Source organism: Pygoscelis adeliae, unplaced genomic scaffold, assembly GCF_000699105.1.
Source record: "Pygoscelis adeliae isolate BGI_AS28 unplaced genomic scaffold, ASM69910v1 Scaffold67, whole genome shotgun sequence".
NCBI classification, from domain to species: domain Eukaryota; kingdom Metazoa; phylum Chordata; class Aves; order Sphenisciformes; family Spheniscidae; genus Pygoscelis; species Pygoscelis adeliae.
In genome coordinates, this window is record NW_008825271.1 from 4,161,466 (window position 1) to 4,179,726 (window position 18,261).

General features: G+C 39.2%; 1 protein-coding gene across 1 annotated transcript in view; it reads right to left on the minus strand.

Annotated features, from left to right (window-relative positions):
• Window positions 1-18,261, minus strand: part of FBXW7 (F-box and WD repeat domain containing 7, E3 ubiquitin protein ligase) — a 116,995-nt gene that overhangs the window by 15,326 nt on the left and 83,408 nt on the right. The window contains 4 exon segments of the mRNA XM_009329779.1: window positions 511-634; window positions 5,141-5,275; window positions 12,680-12,821; window positions 15,850-15,932. Of these exon segments, the coding sequence (XP_009328054.1) occupies window positions 511-634; window positions 5,141-5,275; window positions 12,680-12,821; window positions 15,850-15,932 (484 nt within the window).

Here is an 18,261-nt window from a genome sequence, read left to right on the forward strand (position 1 = left end):
GGATTGTGTGTCCCTCTCTAAGCAATCAGGTTAGCACCTTCTCTCCCTGCCGTGCGCCATTTCTCTGTTAATTTTCCGACAGATGACGTGAAGTTACAGCATCCCTTCTACCTGATCACTGAAACAGTTTTTCCTCCATGTTATTTACAAATTGCAAGACTACACTCCTATCATTTTTACATCTTGGCTCTTACTTGTTTTGGTTGTATTTTGAATAAAAACAATCCTTAAAAAGCAAAAATAGTTGTATTTTAAAAACATACACCTAGTGTACTTCATAAATAGGATGTTCAAACTTAACTGCAGTTTCATTTCTAGTAGCCCATGGATTATTTCTGCTTCTTACTTTCAACAGAAATACACACCACGTAGCTCAAAGCACCACTAGCAGTAAATTTAAAGTCACCCAAATTGCCTTCATAAAACTTTAAGCTTATTATGTAAATGAACTGCACTTTTTACGACAGCAACACTTTGACCATTACATCCATCTTTTTTGCTCAGCCTTACCCTCCTCTTTGCATTTCTCTCTCCAGAGAAGATTATCTTCTGCCAGAATTCTCCAGTAACGGCATGTCTGGGCTGCCTGCAGGAGGTCCCTGGGTTCCAGGAATGACAGCACATACAGCGCCAGCTGTAAAAAAGAAAAAGAAAGTGTATTCTCTGCGTTGCTTTTGAAGGGAAAAGCAAAGTATTATCACACATCAGGGGCTGAAACACAGAAAATTGAAACAATACATTATTAAACAATCTCAGAAACTTAACAGAGCTACAGTTTATTCCAGTGGGCGCGTGAAAGTGTAACAGTCATCTTAAGTAACTAAATCCATACACATCACATCAGAAATGATTCTTGTATTTGCAAGAGTAGATGTCAGCTGACATCACTGTTATCTTTTTTAAAACATAATCCGCATTACTTTGAACCATTAACAGAATTATTACTAAAATTATTATGTCTATGTTATTTTAGCTAACAAGTATACCAAAAGTTATTTTGAGAGTTTAACTAGAAAATACAACACTCGCCACGTGAGCAAATGGGAAAGTATGTTGTGATGAGTAACGTCACTCAGTAAGCCTGAATCCAGAAAAAGTAAATGCTACGTGCACGTGAGTTCAAAAGCACTCTCTGCAGCTGTAGGGAATGCAGCACACGCATCGCTCGTTTTCTGATTAGAATGCAAACACACTCCTAAGCGGTGTTACAGGGAGTTTTACGGACTGGGATGCAGAAGGATTGAGATACGCAACTTCGATACTGCACACAGAACGTTACCCAAAACATATGGGAAATCCCAATAAGCAACAGAAGAAGAACTTTTCCATGTGACAAAATTAAAGGTTATTGGGAGAATTCAGACCTCAGCTGGCTGAGCTAAGCTGTATAATGATCACGATAAAACCCCCACAATCTCCGCAAGTCTTAAGCAGGGACAGAGGCATCTAAAACACAATCCAAAATACAGGGACAGCTATCCTTGAGGGTAAGGCTGTTGACCTCGGCAGATTTTTGACCTTATTATGTGAGATACGTTTACCTTCCGTAACCTAGACCAGCCAGTGACTGAGCAGGAAATAAAAATTCAGTACACCAGAACTGTTTGCATTTTGACTGCACACACACGTTGTTTGCAAGACATCGCCTGCAGCTCACGTTGAGCACGTAGGACTCCATGTTTGAGGGACCTGTGTCTTAAGTTAATGCGTTAGATCCCGTATGCACCCCAGGCCATAAAGCTGAGGAATCTTCCTTCTGTCCCTACGCAGGGAGTCAAGCGTTTAGGATCTGGTGTAGGGCTCTACTACAACAGTGACAACTGTACCCATCCTTTTAGACTTTCTGCCTTAATTCCTGGTATGTAAAATTATTTAAGAAGTGCTGTTTCCTATCACACATGAGATTGAGTCTTGCCGCATGCAGGACTCAAACATGAAAGAGATCCTTTCCATTTTTGCTGCATGTTCCATAACTGACAGCAGAGTTTGTTTAAATTCACTTGTCCTATCTATACAGATATGGACGCTTGCTAAGATGGTGTTAATCAAAACCTGTGAGCCAACTGATTCTAAAACAGGTTACATACGGGTGACGTTTATTTTAGACTATATTTATCTAAATAGTCACCAAGGGTCAACACAGCCCACAGTTGACTTTAAGATCAGCAGTGCATAAAAGATGATGTCCCTTTGTCAGATGGACATGGATCATGCATCTACTTATAAGAAAACTTCAGGTAGCAAAGATCTGACCTTTGACTCAACTGTGACTACTCTCCACTGTAGTGTTAATAATACCCAACAATAAGCAGTCTCTCGCCTTTTTCTTCACTCACACACACGGCACCAACAAAATTTCTTTGGCTGATTTCAGCAAAAATCCTGATCTGTTGGTTTCTAGACCTGGTTTTCACAAACAAGTAATTTCAATAATTATTTCTGAAGTCTCAGCAAGAAAACAGGAGTATTCATTTCAGATTAATTGTTTGACTGCATGTTTCCTCAGGAGGAAAGCAAACATTTTCTTGGTTATTCAGCTATTAAGTTACTGTCTTTGCATTGCTGAAAACGTTTCTGAAGAAAAGCCCTCCTGTCCAAATCATCTTCTTGTCTGCTTAGGTAATAAAATCACTGCATTGCATCCAGCAGCACTGGAGATAACTATAGATGTTAATGCGGAGCGACAACTCAGGAGAGCGTGTTTTCACAGGATGCTGGCTTTGACAGGGAAGCCTGTTCACAGAACTATTGACCCTAACAACTTATTCTTGCCCGCGTAGCTCAGTTCGTCACCCCCTACTGCAGCCAGCGTAAGTAGCTGGAGACAGCATCACTTAGGAGATCTGGGTGAAGAATGATCTTCAAAAGGGAGAGGAGATGGTGGAGTTAGCTCGATGGGTTTTTTTGTCTAACTTGGTTAATTTTGGTGACAGTGACTGGGAGTGAGGAAGCTAAAATTATTTAAGCCAGCTTCACTGGTGAAGTCAGCCTTTCATGAAGCTAAGCGCTTGACAATATTCTGGTTTCAAGAGGCAAGAACAAACACTAAAAATAAATGAAACAAATTAAACAAGCAGCTTACAATGGAGTCAAGAAACATAAATGAGAAAAAGTTTTACAGCTCAATAGCGTATCTTTTCTGTGAAGAAATTGCTAAAACTGAAATAACAACATGATCATTAGTCACAGCGTAACTAGATCACTGGTTGTACTTGAATTAGTTTTGCCACTAAATCATGCAAAGACAACTGAGCTGTGAGCTACTGTTATCAATTCTGCATTAAATTCCCAGATTTAACAGATGCAGAAGTGGCAAAGCATCTTCTGTCTCCTCAAAATACAAAGTCTTGCTGCCTTCCTCCGCCTCTGAACTAAGGCTGCTTTGGGCAGCTTCTCTAGAAACACGGCAACTGTGCAGAGGTCTTACTAAACTCCTCTCCTCGCCCAGTGTCCTTTCCACTTATGAAGAAGGCTGCCACAGGCTTCTGTAAATACTAATCTTGTGTCACGTGTACTAAGTTAATACTCGTTGCATAAATTGCTTCCAACCCTTACAAATGCCAACGAGCAAGGGAAGGCTGTGACACTTCCTGACTCGTGAAGATACGACAGTATATAAAAGGAAAGAAGGGTCTTGTACATCTAAGTATTCAAAAATAGGATATACACCAGAAAAAACGTCAAGAAACAGAGATACAGAACAGTCTTCAGTAAGACTGTTAAAGTAGTAAGACCATGTTAAACACAGCAACCAAATACCAGCTCCAGAGTATCTTTTAAGAACTTGCTTTGTAATGTGTTAGTAACTGAAGACTTACGAAGACTTCATCCCTCTTTTCACATGGAAAACCCAACATGCAGTAGATCTGGCAAAAGAAAATAGACTTCCTCCCCACTCCAAATAACAAAACAATTTCCAATTCCCTAAAATCAATCAACGTCAGAAGTACCATTTCTAAATCACAGAATCATAGAATCATTAAGGTTGGAAGAGACCTCTAAGATCGAGTCCAACCGTCCACCCAACACCACCATGCCCACTAAACCATGTCCCTAAGCGCCTCATCTACATGTCTTTTAAATACTTCCAGGGATGGTGACTCAACCACTTCCCTGGGCAGCCTGTTCCAATGTTTAACCACTCTTTCAGTAAAGAAATTTTTCCTCACGTCCAATCTAAACCTCCCCTGGCGCAACTTGAGGCCATTTCCTCTCGTCCTATCGCTTGTTACTTGGGAGAAGAGACCGACACCCACCTCGCTACAACCTCCTTTAGTGAAACTAAAATACATTCATTTAAAATGAATTAGTGAAACTAATTAGTGAAAATGAATTAGTGAAACTAATGAAATCGTGAAACTAAAATACAGTCATTTAAATGAATTAATAAATGAACTAAAATACATTCATTTAATAACTGTAGCAAACCGGGTTTGTAATCTTTCATATCCACCCTCATGTTCTAGTTGTAAGGACATCAAGAATTACTCTTCTGTGGACAGCATTTAGTTACACATGCTGAAAAGCGCACACGCTGAAATCTGAGTCTTAGTTTCTCTTTAACCCGATACAACATGATCTGATTTGCAGTAACGGGCTTACTGTAAGGTATCTGCTTAATTAGGGTTTGGCTTTATCCTTAATGAGAAGTGCTTTTTTGGGTTTACGTTTGGTTTTTTTGGTAGAGATTTTAGGGCTCAGTTTCTTTAAAATAAACTCAAAGATAACGTTTATAAAACCCCACCACTTAAAGCATTAAACAATAATGCTTATACTAACAGAATAATGTGCAGAAAAGTCTTGCATCCAGAGGAAATTTTTGTGTGTGTGTGCCCTAACAGAATTAGTTTTCTAAAAACAAAGCACAATCAGCCCAATTAAGATACAGAGATATTTTTTAAGCTACTGGGATTTTCTTTAAAGGAATTATCTGTATTTCCAGGTATCTAAATGCCTATCAAGAGATGAAGATATGTTAATCTGAAATTACAGTAGCCATGTTATGGCAGTGCACCAAGTTGTGGACCTCTAACACCAGTTTCCATCACTACGTTGGCAAAACTGCCGTGATTAGCACGGAAGTTTTTAAAAGGTGGCAGCTGATGCACTGCATAGTCCCATATTAACCTGTATTTCTCACCTCTTTGGGGAGCAAGGAAATGAAGTCTCTTTGAAACTGGGGCTCTATCACTTGCATCATGTGTTTTACTTGTGTTGGTTCACAACTATCAATCAGTTCATCTAAAGCGAGTAATTTCTCTGGTCCACTCCAGCTCTGCAAGAAAAAAAAGAAAGAAACAGTAAGCTTAGTCTAATACACTAGTTTGGTTTCTATTAGTAAGTGCCGCTGCTTTGCCAATAAGGCAAGTTAAGCTTCCTTGTCGAGCTATACACAAGCATATAAAAAGCCAGGAAGATAGATGCTCATGTTAATTACACAAAAATTAGAAGTTAATCAACGCAAAATATTGAAAATTACTACATTGATTCATAAGCTAAGAAAGGATTTGTTATATGCACATACAGATTAGCAATTAAATAGATAATAATATTTAATAATAATAATTAAATTAATTAAGCTTCTTTTGAAGTTCATGAAACCTACACACACATTACTGACAATGAAGGGGTTGCAACAGAACGCGCTCCCTCTCTGCCTTTCTTCACTGCGCATTCAAGTGAGATGGTAACTTTTAACCTTTATGTTTCATCTGGTAGACCAAAAACTTTATAGGAAATGAGAGGAAAGGAAAGAGAGAAACTTTTTCTAAAAGTACATTAGCTTACTGCCTGCTTATTACTACGGTATGTCCCTAAGTGACAATGCTGTGATTTCAGAATCCTGGCTATAAACCAACGTATATTTTGTAGGTTTCAATTTACACTTGAATAAACAGGGAATTTTGATGGGTAATTTTCTTACTTCACATTTTTACTAATGGGCACCATTAAATTTGAAGATTTTAATAAGGCACTCAGCTGAGAGCATAGCAGATTAGCAGCATCATTTGCAGAAAAAAATTAGTAACTGAATATACTACACATCTGAAAAGCATGTCTTAAACTCATCTGTGCTCAGAGTTTTGATTTGTTACGTGAAAACAATTTAAAGAAAAAAATAATTTCTACAGGAAAAAACAACAGGCACCGCTAACTGATCTAGCAACAGAATTAGAGCATGAATAAAGCCTTAGAGAGGAGAGAAAATAAGACATCACAGTTTTTGAGAGCAGATTCACATTCATATTCTTGAATGTCTTCTACAGTGACATTTACAAGTAAACTAGCACATACAAATGATATTACGGTTATGGTAAGAGGCTAACTGAAATTTAAAAAAAAAAAAAAAAAGGCAAGATACCTTACAATTAAGATTTCTGTATTAATCTGCCATGTATCTCAGGACCTTTGTGACTCATGCTCTAAATTTCTGTTCTCTGGATTTGATTCTGACAATTAACTCCGGTCTCTGCAATACTACAACATTTGTATATTGTGAAGTTTCTGCAGAACAACGAGGCAAGTGAAGGAGAAGGTGGAATTTTTGAAAGCAAACGCAAAGCAGATAAATACCCGGCTTTACTCGATGTAGAAAGTCATCATGTTGCATCATTTCTCCCTAATTAAAACGTCAAAATACTTAGAATGTCAAGAAAGGCATCATTTACCCACATGATGACCCACCTGACTTTCAGATGACCCCATTCCATCAGGGCAGTGCAAGCAGCTTTGAGCTGCCTTAATTACGGAGTGAGCACTGCCGGGACAGTTGTGAGAAGGCAGGCAGCGTGCAGCAGCTTGTTCACCCCGGCTACGTGCTCCTGCTCTACAGCAAAACGCGTGGCGGACACTGGACAGCCTACCCTAACAGAGGAGGGGAAGGGGAATGAAGTTCCTATGACCTGAGCCTTTTCACACACTCTTGGCAATTGGTAAGACGGTCTAAGATGGCAAGAAAATATTCCCCATCTGTGTGTGTGTGTGTGTGTGTAGATCGTCACCATATGAGATGAGGGTTTCCGTGTCTCATACCCAATACCTCAGAATATTGAGAAGAAACAAGAATGTCTCAGCATAAATTGCAGCAGTGCACTTATAAACAGCTTTTATTATAAATTTCTTCCAATAGAGCCATTTGCATCACAGAGCAGTTCTCCATAAATCAGGCACTGAAGAACTGTTTATCTCACCAACTTTCCAACTGCTGTTTGTTTCATTAACCCAGAGCTTAGCTGGTCTTAGGTATAAATGTTTGCAATCTTTAATCTCATCTGTCAGAGGTGTTTGAATTTAGGAGAATTAAAAAAAGGGAAAGTAATACCTGTGCTACCTTCCTTACAGTATAAATGCCCAAGGTCAGTCTACCCTTAATTTATAAGCAGCTACATTTATTAAATTAGAACAACTCAACCTGAAGACTATTGTTTTTTGCTGTGGCAAACATTGCTAGCAGTTACGAACAATTTATTGATTAATAATTTCACTCTACACTATCTTGATCTGTAACTCTCTTACACTTCAACATTTCTGTTTTTAAAATAAAATATACGGATCTGAACAGAAAAGGAAAAAGATTCAAGAATAGGAAGGAGATGCTAATGAATAAAAGCAGTACCCTCTTTAATCTGTCCATTCATCATTAGGGGATAGCTACAGGCAGCTTCCTAAGGCTCTTTTTAAGCAATCAGCTGCTACAAAATGTCTTCTCTAGGACACCGTCCCCTTAGTCTTTCACTTCAGCAAACAAACCCCCAGCCACAGTTGGTAAGGGGTCTCTGAGGGAAACGTTTGGCATGGAAAATTGGGATGAAGCCTTGCCAGATGAACATAACTGTTTGCGTTAACGAAGGCAAGACTAGTAAATTCCTGTTTCTGGGCCCCATAGCTTGATCCATTTGCAAAAAAAAATTGCATGTAGCACATTGAATGGAGAAGGTAAGAAATATGTTTGTGGCTTTGATGAGAAACAACAGTGAACAAATGTCGCAGAAGAGGAAAAAAAAAAAGTAAATGTGTGCCAAAGAGTCCGCAAAGTTTCAAACACTGTAGATGACCAGAGACTTGAGACACATAGTGTAGTGTCCAGACACCTTGGATTTCTACCAGGTGACTCCCCTTCAAAGTAAAGAATATACTTTATCTTTAAAATGCATTTGTTTAATTGGTTTTCCTTGTCTTCAAGACTTAAGTTTAATTTTAATGTAAAATTAAGTAAAGCTTTTATTACGGGCAGGGGTTCCCCTAGAAAAGGTAACTCCAGAATTCATTCACATACCCCTTGGAAAGCCAGCAGGGACTACTGATACTGCTCTTTGAATGATCTGAGATTCCTAAACAAACACCCCCCCTCTTCCCTCCCATTTCCTCAGGGAGGTGTTGATTTGTCGTCCAAGGCCTTTTGGCTGGTTCACACCATTTCCTCGTTCAGTAATGCAGTTGCTGCAACCATGGCACTACCTACCTGTAAACTATCCCTTCTTTTTTCCCTTTGCGATTACGTTTAAATGTCTTTTCTCTCCTTTTCAGGCATGCAGAACAGCTTCATAACCAATATAAACGACATCTTTGCTGCTCCTACAACTTCTACAACCTCCACCTCATCCCTCCTGTCTGACCTGCCACCTACCCTTTAATCATCTTCTGTTTCTGCACCTCTGCTCTTCCACTTTTCTATCGCACAGCTCTCAACTGCTAGCTCCAATCTGTACAATTACAGTTTGTAGCAATTACATCCTTCTTCTATTATGGGTATATTTAGGACACCTATTTTAAAGGGTTTAATTTCAGGGCGCTGTTCTCCGTTACTGAGTTCTGTTAATGGAGGTCTGTCATTACAGAGACCTGCAGGAAGGGCTCTTCTGGAGCCTGCTTCTGTCTGACTCTTGGATCAGTTACCGAGAACCCTGCCATCCTCCACCTCAAAGGTATCTCAGTCTGAATAAAAATAGCACAGAAGCAAAATCCACCGAAAGGAACACCGTCTACATCAGCAAGTAGTTTGTCACAACAGGAGGGGTTCGGGAGCAGCTGGTGCTGAAGCCTCCACATTAACCCACCCCTTCGACCTAGTCTGGTCCCCTGGGCTGAACATCTGCACCACACGTGATGTGAACCTGTCTAGAGGAGCAGCGACTGGTTCAGACCCTTACGTCCCCGCTATGGGTTCGACCACGTAGAGTTTCTTCTGAAAGGAGTCTAGTTTGTATGTATCAAAACCGCCCTGAGACCCAAACCAATGGGGAATAAGGAGGGATGATCAGGACATCTGCTCCAAGTCTGCACTATTCCTCTGAAACAAACTGATAATGGTGATATAGCCAAAAGGGTTATGTAGTTGTAGTGCGGATCTCTCCCATTCTGTGCGTAGGGGCTGTACAGAAACACCAAACCCTTGACCTAGTCCCACCACAAAATACAGAGCAGAAAATGCTGCAATGCTGGTTACGATACAATCTTTACCACCTGCCTCACCTAAAAGGTGTACTGCTCAGTCGCACATTTATGCATTCATGAGCGTCTTCGGAAGAATAAGAAATGGAAAATGGTAAGTAATTTGAACTTAGGTGACTTAGCCAACTATTTATATAAAAGCAAGGAACAGTACTCTTGCCAGCCAGAAATGGCAAAAGCATTTTGGATGCTATCTAAACTGCTGAGAAAAAAATGCTTCCAATTTAGGTAAAATAACAGCATTCACTAGTTACTCAGAGTGATTGCCTATACTTACTGTGTATGGAACAACTTTTCAACATCAATATTCCAAGAAAATGCAAATTTTTAATCACATTACTTAAATAAAACCCAACACTGTAAGTATGTGAAGTAGGAAGAATGAAGAAAGAGAGAACTTAATAATTTTTAAAGCAGTATCATCTCTGACTGAACTTGGCATGCACCTGATTTTTTTTTCCTTATGGCAAGCAATTTGGTGACTTAAAAATATATCCTGCTTCAAATAAAATAAAATTTCTTGTAAAAGAAAAAAAATCTTGTAAAGATACACATGGGCACTGAGTTTTAAAAATCTTATAGTGGATATTAAAAAGACCTGAAGCAAAGAGCCACTGCAAAACAGAAAAAATAAACAGGCCTTTAAGAAATTCAAGGGTTTGAACCTATTAAAATGCTTTTCTACTTTTCTTTCCAGACTAACATTTCATTAAAATCAATACACATCTTCATTTTTAAAGGGAAAGCGCAACTACACTTCCAACTGTTTCCCCTTTCTGCATTAGTTTTTTGTCACTTTCAAAATAAAAGGCTTAGATCAACTATAAAACATAACAGCGGCAATAACATATAAAAAATAAATTTTAAAAAACCCTTAAAGGCCATCTTAAGTTTTCTTAGTATTTGAAGAGTGGTCTTGCTTTTTAGTTTGAAAAGATAACACAGGAGAACGAGTGAAGGCCAACGTACAGGTGAGAGACCTCAAAATAACTGAGTATCACTTGTTACTGCCAGCTTCTATGCCAAAGGACAGTTCTACCTTGAAACAGTACGTATGTCCAGCTAACGTGCCCCTGGAAATTGAGCTTTAAAATTAATTAGAAATATATTTTCCTGTAAAATAAGATAGTGGTATTAAGCAGGCTTAGCAGGCATGCAGTACATAAAGAAGACAGCTCTCCCATTTCTGTTTCTGTATAGGAAAAACTTTGTATTGCAAGAATGACGCTAGATGTGCCGTTTAATTCTGCCCTTTGGGCAGAGCCAGCTCCCCTTACTTTAAGAATGTGCTTTTATCATTTGACTGTTTGAGACTTGCCCCTTTCATAAAACTCACGTGGAAAATAAGCACACAGAAAATGAGGTGGCTTGGCATTAGCCAAGGAGATGCAGCACTGAGATACAGCTACGTGACTTTGAAAGCTTTTGGTTCTAAAACAAGGGACTCCCCTTTTGTGAATACAATAAAAACTACCAGTGACAGAAGTGATGAATAAGTGCTACTCAAAGATCTCCAGTTATGAGAGAGAGGCCTCTCTCTCTCTCTCAAGAGCATACACAGATCAGCATTTAGGAATTTAGTACTGCAACTAAGCATTTTGAAAAGTTGAAAGTACCCAATTATATATTTATTAAAGCATGGTTTCTACATTACTAACCCCAAATTTGGGACCCTAAAATAATAACAACTTAACTATAGGCAAAATTTCCACGGGCTGACAGACTTTTCCTTATCCTGACCAAACAGCTGATAGCATTGCTTTTACTGTCCAGCATGTTTGCACCACGCTCTCGAACGTTTCAGCCTTTCATAATCTTTTTTTTAAAGTAACTATTGATAACTAGCAGTCTTATGGGATAAAATACACATCGTACGTTGTAGATAACAAAACAGCTTTTGTTAGCACAAAGGCTTTAACATTACAAAATGTTAAAATATGATGTAGTATTACATTATCATATATACAAAGCACCATTCTTAGGGGTTAAAAAGACATATTTCCATGAACAGTCTCAAAAAAGATACACCATAATAATTAAATGTGAATTATTTTTAAGAAACTGAATGATGTGTACAAGAATATCTTAATTCCAAACTTCCACTGTTTTAAGCAGATTATAAACGTGTAAAAATAAAGAGGGAAGGAGTTCTACATTATTATTTGAATGTTCAGAACTGACAGTGATTGAGATCAATGGTATTATGTGGCAGCATGAATCAAGCCAAAAGCACGCTTCTGCCTGCAAAATTGTATGCTCACTACTGTATCTACAATATTGCTTTTCTATCTTTGCCTGTTACAGTAATTGAAACGATGCCTGTATTAGTTAGTTACTCCTTTTGAAAATGTTTTTAGAAGTAACGGTTTATTAATCAAGATAAGAAGACATAGTATTTCCATTTTTCAAATCAATAACTAGGACTCATGCCGGATTCTAAAAAATACAGAGAAAAACTGTACAGTAGAGAGAGATCTCCACGGTACAGGTTATGGAATAGGAGCAGAGGCCTGCCCCAAAGTGCGTTTGTATTAACGTACACAAAATTAGCTTAGGTGTTACCAGGTTGGTGTCCATGCAGATTTCAGTTTCAACCTGTTCAAGTGGTGCATAGCACTGTCCTTCACACCTTTTATCAGATTAAGTTTTAGGCATTGCTGAAGGCTGTTGGTAAGATACAGAAAACCTCTTTCCCCTCTCCGTTCAACTGTGTACGCGTGTCCTGGCTGACACTGTGTTCAGTATACAAAGATCAGTAAAAATACACATTGAGTTTCCTTGTAATCTATTTTTGCTCAACTTTTCTTTCTATTCTTAGAAGACACCAGACTTATGACAAATTTAGTGCTGTACCTGCACTGAAGCAAACCATGCACTAACGCTTACTAGTCTCCAAGCGAAAACATCGCAAGTTAGCTTGAGGCCGTAGAGGCAGCCGTTACGTGTTGGACAGACTTGGCAGAAAATGTGAAAGATTCAAACAGGAAGGGTTATTTTATTAAGAAACCAGAGAAAGCAGATATTTTTTGTGAATCTCTACAGTGACTAGCTGAAACAGGGAACAATAATTCCTTAAAGCTGATGCCCATTTGTTTTTGTAACAGTACACAAAATCAGTGACAGAGACATTCTGGGACGTATAAGGAGGACTGCCTCTACTGAAGCAACCTTTTACTTAAATCGTGGAGGTAAGCTGCTTCAGATGTTTATTTCTCTAAGCGCTGGTTACCTGAAACATTTTCAGCCATTCCTGAAGGCCCGTCGGTGGCTGCACAGATGTAATGCGGCGGCGTTGCTGTCCCTGGCCGTTGGCTGCCCTCAGGTCCCCAAAAGTAGTAGGTGTGGCAGAGCATGGCACCAGCCCCGTAGTACTACAAAACAAATAAAAAGTGGTAGTCACGTGTAAAACATTAAGGAAAATTTAGAAGTCTACTGCAGAACAAAAAATCTAGTACAGAATTTGCAACTATTACTTAAACTCTTTAACTTCATGCAAAAGCAGTAACATGAAAAATTGTTCTGCTGTCACTGAAGAGGTCAGTTCCCTCACTTTCATAATTCCACCTGTTTCTACCACTGCAGTACTAATCCTCCAGCTAGGGGGAAAATGGGGATCACCTTTCAAGGCTGAAAAATTACCACTCCCTTAATTGGCCAGCAGGTTGTCTCTAAAGATGCAGGTTTATGTATTCCTTTCCTTCCAGAGTATTTCCTTTCCTTCTGGCCTGCATTTGTGCCTTCTTACTGGTGATGTAGGAAGCCAGAACTCCGATTCTCACCTGTATGTGAAATGTGCTAGTGCTGCTTCATCGCCACACAAAAAAAATGTATCTATTTTTAGCTCTTAATATATTTTGTTGACAAAGAGCTAGTAATATCAAGCAGTTCTAGTGGCTTAGTGGTTTGGAATTGGGCTTTGAAATACTCTATACAGTCTTTTAAAGTTTGCGTGTTGATGGAGTGATGCAGGAATTAAAGGAGGGGTGAGGTGAAGAGGGAAAAGGAGCCAAAGGTGCTCTCTGAATTACAGTTTGATTTTTTCACTCTGACATGTTAAAAACCAGCTCATTCATATGGGATGGAGCTTTTAAAAGAGCTGGGATTAAGCTGCTATTGTAGGAGTCTAAAGAAATACAGCTGACTGGGTTTTCTTTTTTTTTTTTTAAATAATATAAAGTACTTCGTTCACAGAGTATCAAAGTTGTATTCCCTAGCAGGAAATTTGGAACTCCAGTAGTGTTTGCACAAGCATGAAAATTTTAAATACAGTGTGGGACTCCAAAAAACCCTTTGCTTTTCTGTATGATAAATCCAGCTTTTTAGTAGGTATGAGCTTCGGGGTTTTACTGGCTTTTCAGTGGCTACAGGAATAGCGTCAAATGATGCAAGGCAAGTTCATTTTAATATTTATCTCATCATCCTCCACAAATACTTCACTCTACTCTTCCTTCTTCTGAAGGACAATCATAGCATGTCCCAACATTTACCCACACTGGTAAAGAAAAGTAAAGATTGGTTTGAACAGGCTTATTTTTAATGTTAATTTTACTGAGTAGTAACAGAAACAGAAGCTGATATAAAAATAGTGTTTCACAGATGAAGGATCCTCTTAACGACGTTTGTTTACTGGCTTTACCTGTTATTTGCAAAGAAAGTTCATCAGGCCTGTCAATTTTAAAGAGTGTCTGATCCTAGGGAAAATGGAATCAAGCAGGCACAAGAACTGCATCATCTGCCTAAGTATTATTTAAATAAAATGTAATCAAACAGTTTAAAAGAGAGAGGATCGGATGTTATTTAAGGATTCTTTTACGCCAATAATGACTCAAAATCCAAGCAATGTCAATTGAAAGTGTTTTTAAAATAAAATCTGGTCTTAGAGCTTACTCATTCTCATCACCTGTACAGAGATCCAGCAGAAGGCCCATCATTTAAGGTCCAAAACAAGGCTCTCAGAATTGGCTTATATTGGATCTGAGCAATACGTAGCCTTGCGCTTGCCCCAGTACAACAAGTTACACTTTAATTTCTTCTGCTGTAAACTGATTCTCAGTCAAAAACAGTTATTCAGAACAGGATCTAAAAGCCTCTTCCCTTTGACCTGAGATTAAACCACAAGATTTTTGTTCATGCTTTATTTTTCCTGTATGTTTTCATTCCCCTGAAACAGCCAGTCGGGTTTCTGTGGAAGCTGGACAAGTCCAGCGGTTCCTCTGCATCGGACAGAGACACTTGACAAAAAGTGTACTTTCTTTGTTGCTGAACTCTTTACTCCTAGGGGAGTGCAGAGAACGGCGTGTCACCCGAAGAACTGGTGGCCAACAAGAGTGTTCTTCCATTAGACTGATTTAGAAACCCGGAGAAGCTACCAACTTGAGACTTGAGGGGGATGAGGAAGCTGCAACACGTGCTTCTCAGCAACAAGACATCGCCTCTTTTTCTCTGCTGCAGCGTTTACGCATCTGAAAAGCAACCCTGGAACTTGTTTCCCCACACTGTCCTAACTTTTCACTCATCACCTGATAAACCTCTTAAAGGATGAGAAATAAAATATAAATTACTTTTGAAAGATCCATCAGTGACTACTGACAGGACACTACCATAGCGTGTTCAAAAGAAATAACATCCCCTGTTTTGGGAGGCAAGCGCAACGCTTGTGGGAGGGCTGATGCTTATTACAGGGAAAAAACGTAGAATAGTGTAAATTCCAACAGGATGGGAAGCAGCGTGACATCCGAGCACAATTGTTATGGCAACTATACAGTAAGAACTGCAGTTGCAAGGCGTGCACCCAGGGCCCTACTCTACCACTGCTTCTCACGTTCAGGAGTGCTTTACCCCACAAAGCATCTGACCGGAACAGCAGCAGTTACTTGTGTGAGCTGGTACCATTCAGGAGTAGTAAGGGAGCAGACTAGAGCCCGTAATAATCTCATATTGTGGATAACAAGTACATGTGTGTTCCTGTTAAGATCAGATGGTCTGCTCTGCCTACATAAATTTCCATTCTCTCATTCCTGTTACCATAGCAAAGGGATACATTTGATCACAGTTTGTAATAGTATTAGGGTTTATCATTATGTCCCTTTTTAAAAATCTGATTGATTTTATTCCCAGGAATGCTTCAGCCCTCAAAAAGTCTCTAAGTAAACAGGCGTGCTATATTTAGAACGAAACACAAACCTCAACCGAAGAAATGCAAGTCTGGCTACTTCATTAAAACTCATCTTCAGTTCACGTAATTTAAATTAGCTAAGCAATATACGAATGCCGATACCACCCCTTCTTTGCTTTACAGTGCTTTAACATTAAGGGGAGCCCTGAATCAGGCTTAGCAATTGGCAAGATGGGATATATGCAAGAATCGGGATCCAGTAATCTGTTATTGCATTTCATTACCTTGTGTATTCTGAGACTTTGCAGGGTTTCTTTCCCAGAGAGAAAGAACGGACCTCGGAGCCATGGTCCAACTTTCTCTTCATCTGCAAGGTGAGGGAAAAGAGTAACAACACGGATTTAGTTACATGACCAGCCTTACTTACGCGCACTTCTGTAAAATTAATCCATTTTTACCTTTTACTTTAATATCGAATTTCAACAAAGTTGATGCTCACAAAATGATTTAAAGCAACATTTTAGTTTCTAGCTTCAACGATATTTGATACATGTTTATACGGTGCATGTACATATTATTGCTGTTTTAGGATCCAAAAATCTATTGGAATTACATTCTTTTAATTTCCAAATTTCAAATGTGAAAAAGCGTGCAGAACTCTGTGTTGGTTTATTTACTAACCTGTTCTCTCTCTATTCTCCTGGGAGGGGAGGGAAAGAACTAAACCAAACCCCTTCATTCTTTGTGTTCAGGTTCATTGCTAAGTCTCTCATGGAAACGGTTAAATTTTAGGTAGCCTGTCTGCATTATAAACCAAATATTCATTTCAGGGCCTAAAAAAAATTAATTCAAACCTATTTTGTCTTTTGTCTACGCTTTTATTTTAAAGTTGTACATTGAAAACATTTATAAAAATGCAGTAAAACTGACTGACAGACTAACCAACATTTTAACACGAAGAGTAAGGATGAAAAACACTAAACCTCGGTCTTGAATGTCACCCGCAATTAGATATGATCAAGACCAAATAATGAGCAGGGCAGCTGCTGAAAGGCGAAGCCAGTCTGCAAAAATTACCAGAGAGATGGAAACCAGTGAAAGCCATATTTATCCAGTCAGACAAATAAAGATTACTTTCTACATATTTGGGTAATCTTTAACCACAGGCTTTTGGACTCCGTCAGGCATACGTATGCCAAATGCAATTTCTGAGTTTTTGTTGGTTTTGTTGGTTTTTTTTTTAAGATGTGATACACCAAAACACTTTAGCCTGCAGAAGGATGCTTACTGCTGTTTACAAGTCTAAGCTGCAAAATGCATGAACTACCTCTGTAACAATTCAGACTTTAGTCTGACTATTTGCTCCCTTTTTCCCCAAAAATTTCTTATTTAAGATACGGTTTAAAAGTTGGCATCTTACACCACTGATTTGATCTTTTTTAATGTTGCGTTATAACACAGTTATTTAACCATTTATTGTATCAGTCTACCTGCCTAAAAACAAAACACCAAAAAACCAACAGGATTCTCTAAAGCTTACGGGCCATATACTTTTGTTGGGATTTTTTTTTTTTTTTTTACTTTTAAAATACCCTTATGGCTTTCCTTAAAACCAGTCATTGAAGATCTTGTGTTTTGCTTCATTAGCGACTACAAAGGAAAGATAACTAAGGTTAACTATCCTCATTCTTACAGTAACAGCTACAAGGCAACCAGAAGAGCCTGCCTCGCAGCCGTGTTTTCTTGCCCGAGCCTCACATGGGACACTCCACAGCATCTCACCAGACAAGCGTTCAGCCAGAACCGCCCCGGGCGCTGCCGAACCACCAGCCTCACCCTCGCCGCTTCCCCACGCCCCAGGAGGAGCAGCCCCCCGCGCTCCCCCCAAGAAAACCAGTTAGTTATAAGCATCACTGAAAAATAGCGGATACCGTCTTTTATCGCTGTGTCAGACTAGCAAGCCATCAAAATTACTGAAAGCGTAAGTAAGATGTTTTAGCACGAATTTCAGTATTTTATGATAGACTTTTCAGAAAGGATTTTTCCTGTTCAAGGAAAATTTTTATTTCCAGCTTGCCTTTCTGAGAGGTTATCGTCATCACATTCCTCTTCTGCTTCTCGTAAGAGGGAGATGCAGTTTTCCAAAAGCACACCTTAAAAATAACAAGTACGGAGCCTGCAGCAGCTATAGCAATTTACTCTTTTGCATTAGCAAAGAAAACAATATGCAGTTCTATTCCGCTGCCTAATAAGGATTTCACCCCTTTCTTTTGGTAGGGGTTTTTTTCCCCAGGTATTTTAGGGAACTTTCTCATGGGGTCCACCACACAGACGGACTCTCAGCATCTCAGAAGGTGCTACGTAAATACACGGCCAAAAATGTCGTTTACTACACGAAGAAGATAAAACTTTCTCTACAGCAGAGAGGTCTAGCGACAAGATTTAGACACCAGTACGGTATCGTGTAACCGACAAACAGACACCGCCGGGCAAACATCCCCGTAAATATTTAATCTGTCGCTAGGAAAACACAACTCCTTTAGACAACGTTTATTTATCGAAATAATTGAGATTGCAGTATATTTAAAAAAAAAAAGGGGGGGGGGGCAGAAAACTGTATTCCGCATCCCCCCCCGCCACCAAGCGCCGGCAGCGCTCCCCGGCAGCACACTGCAGCTACAGCCGAGCGGCAGCCC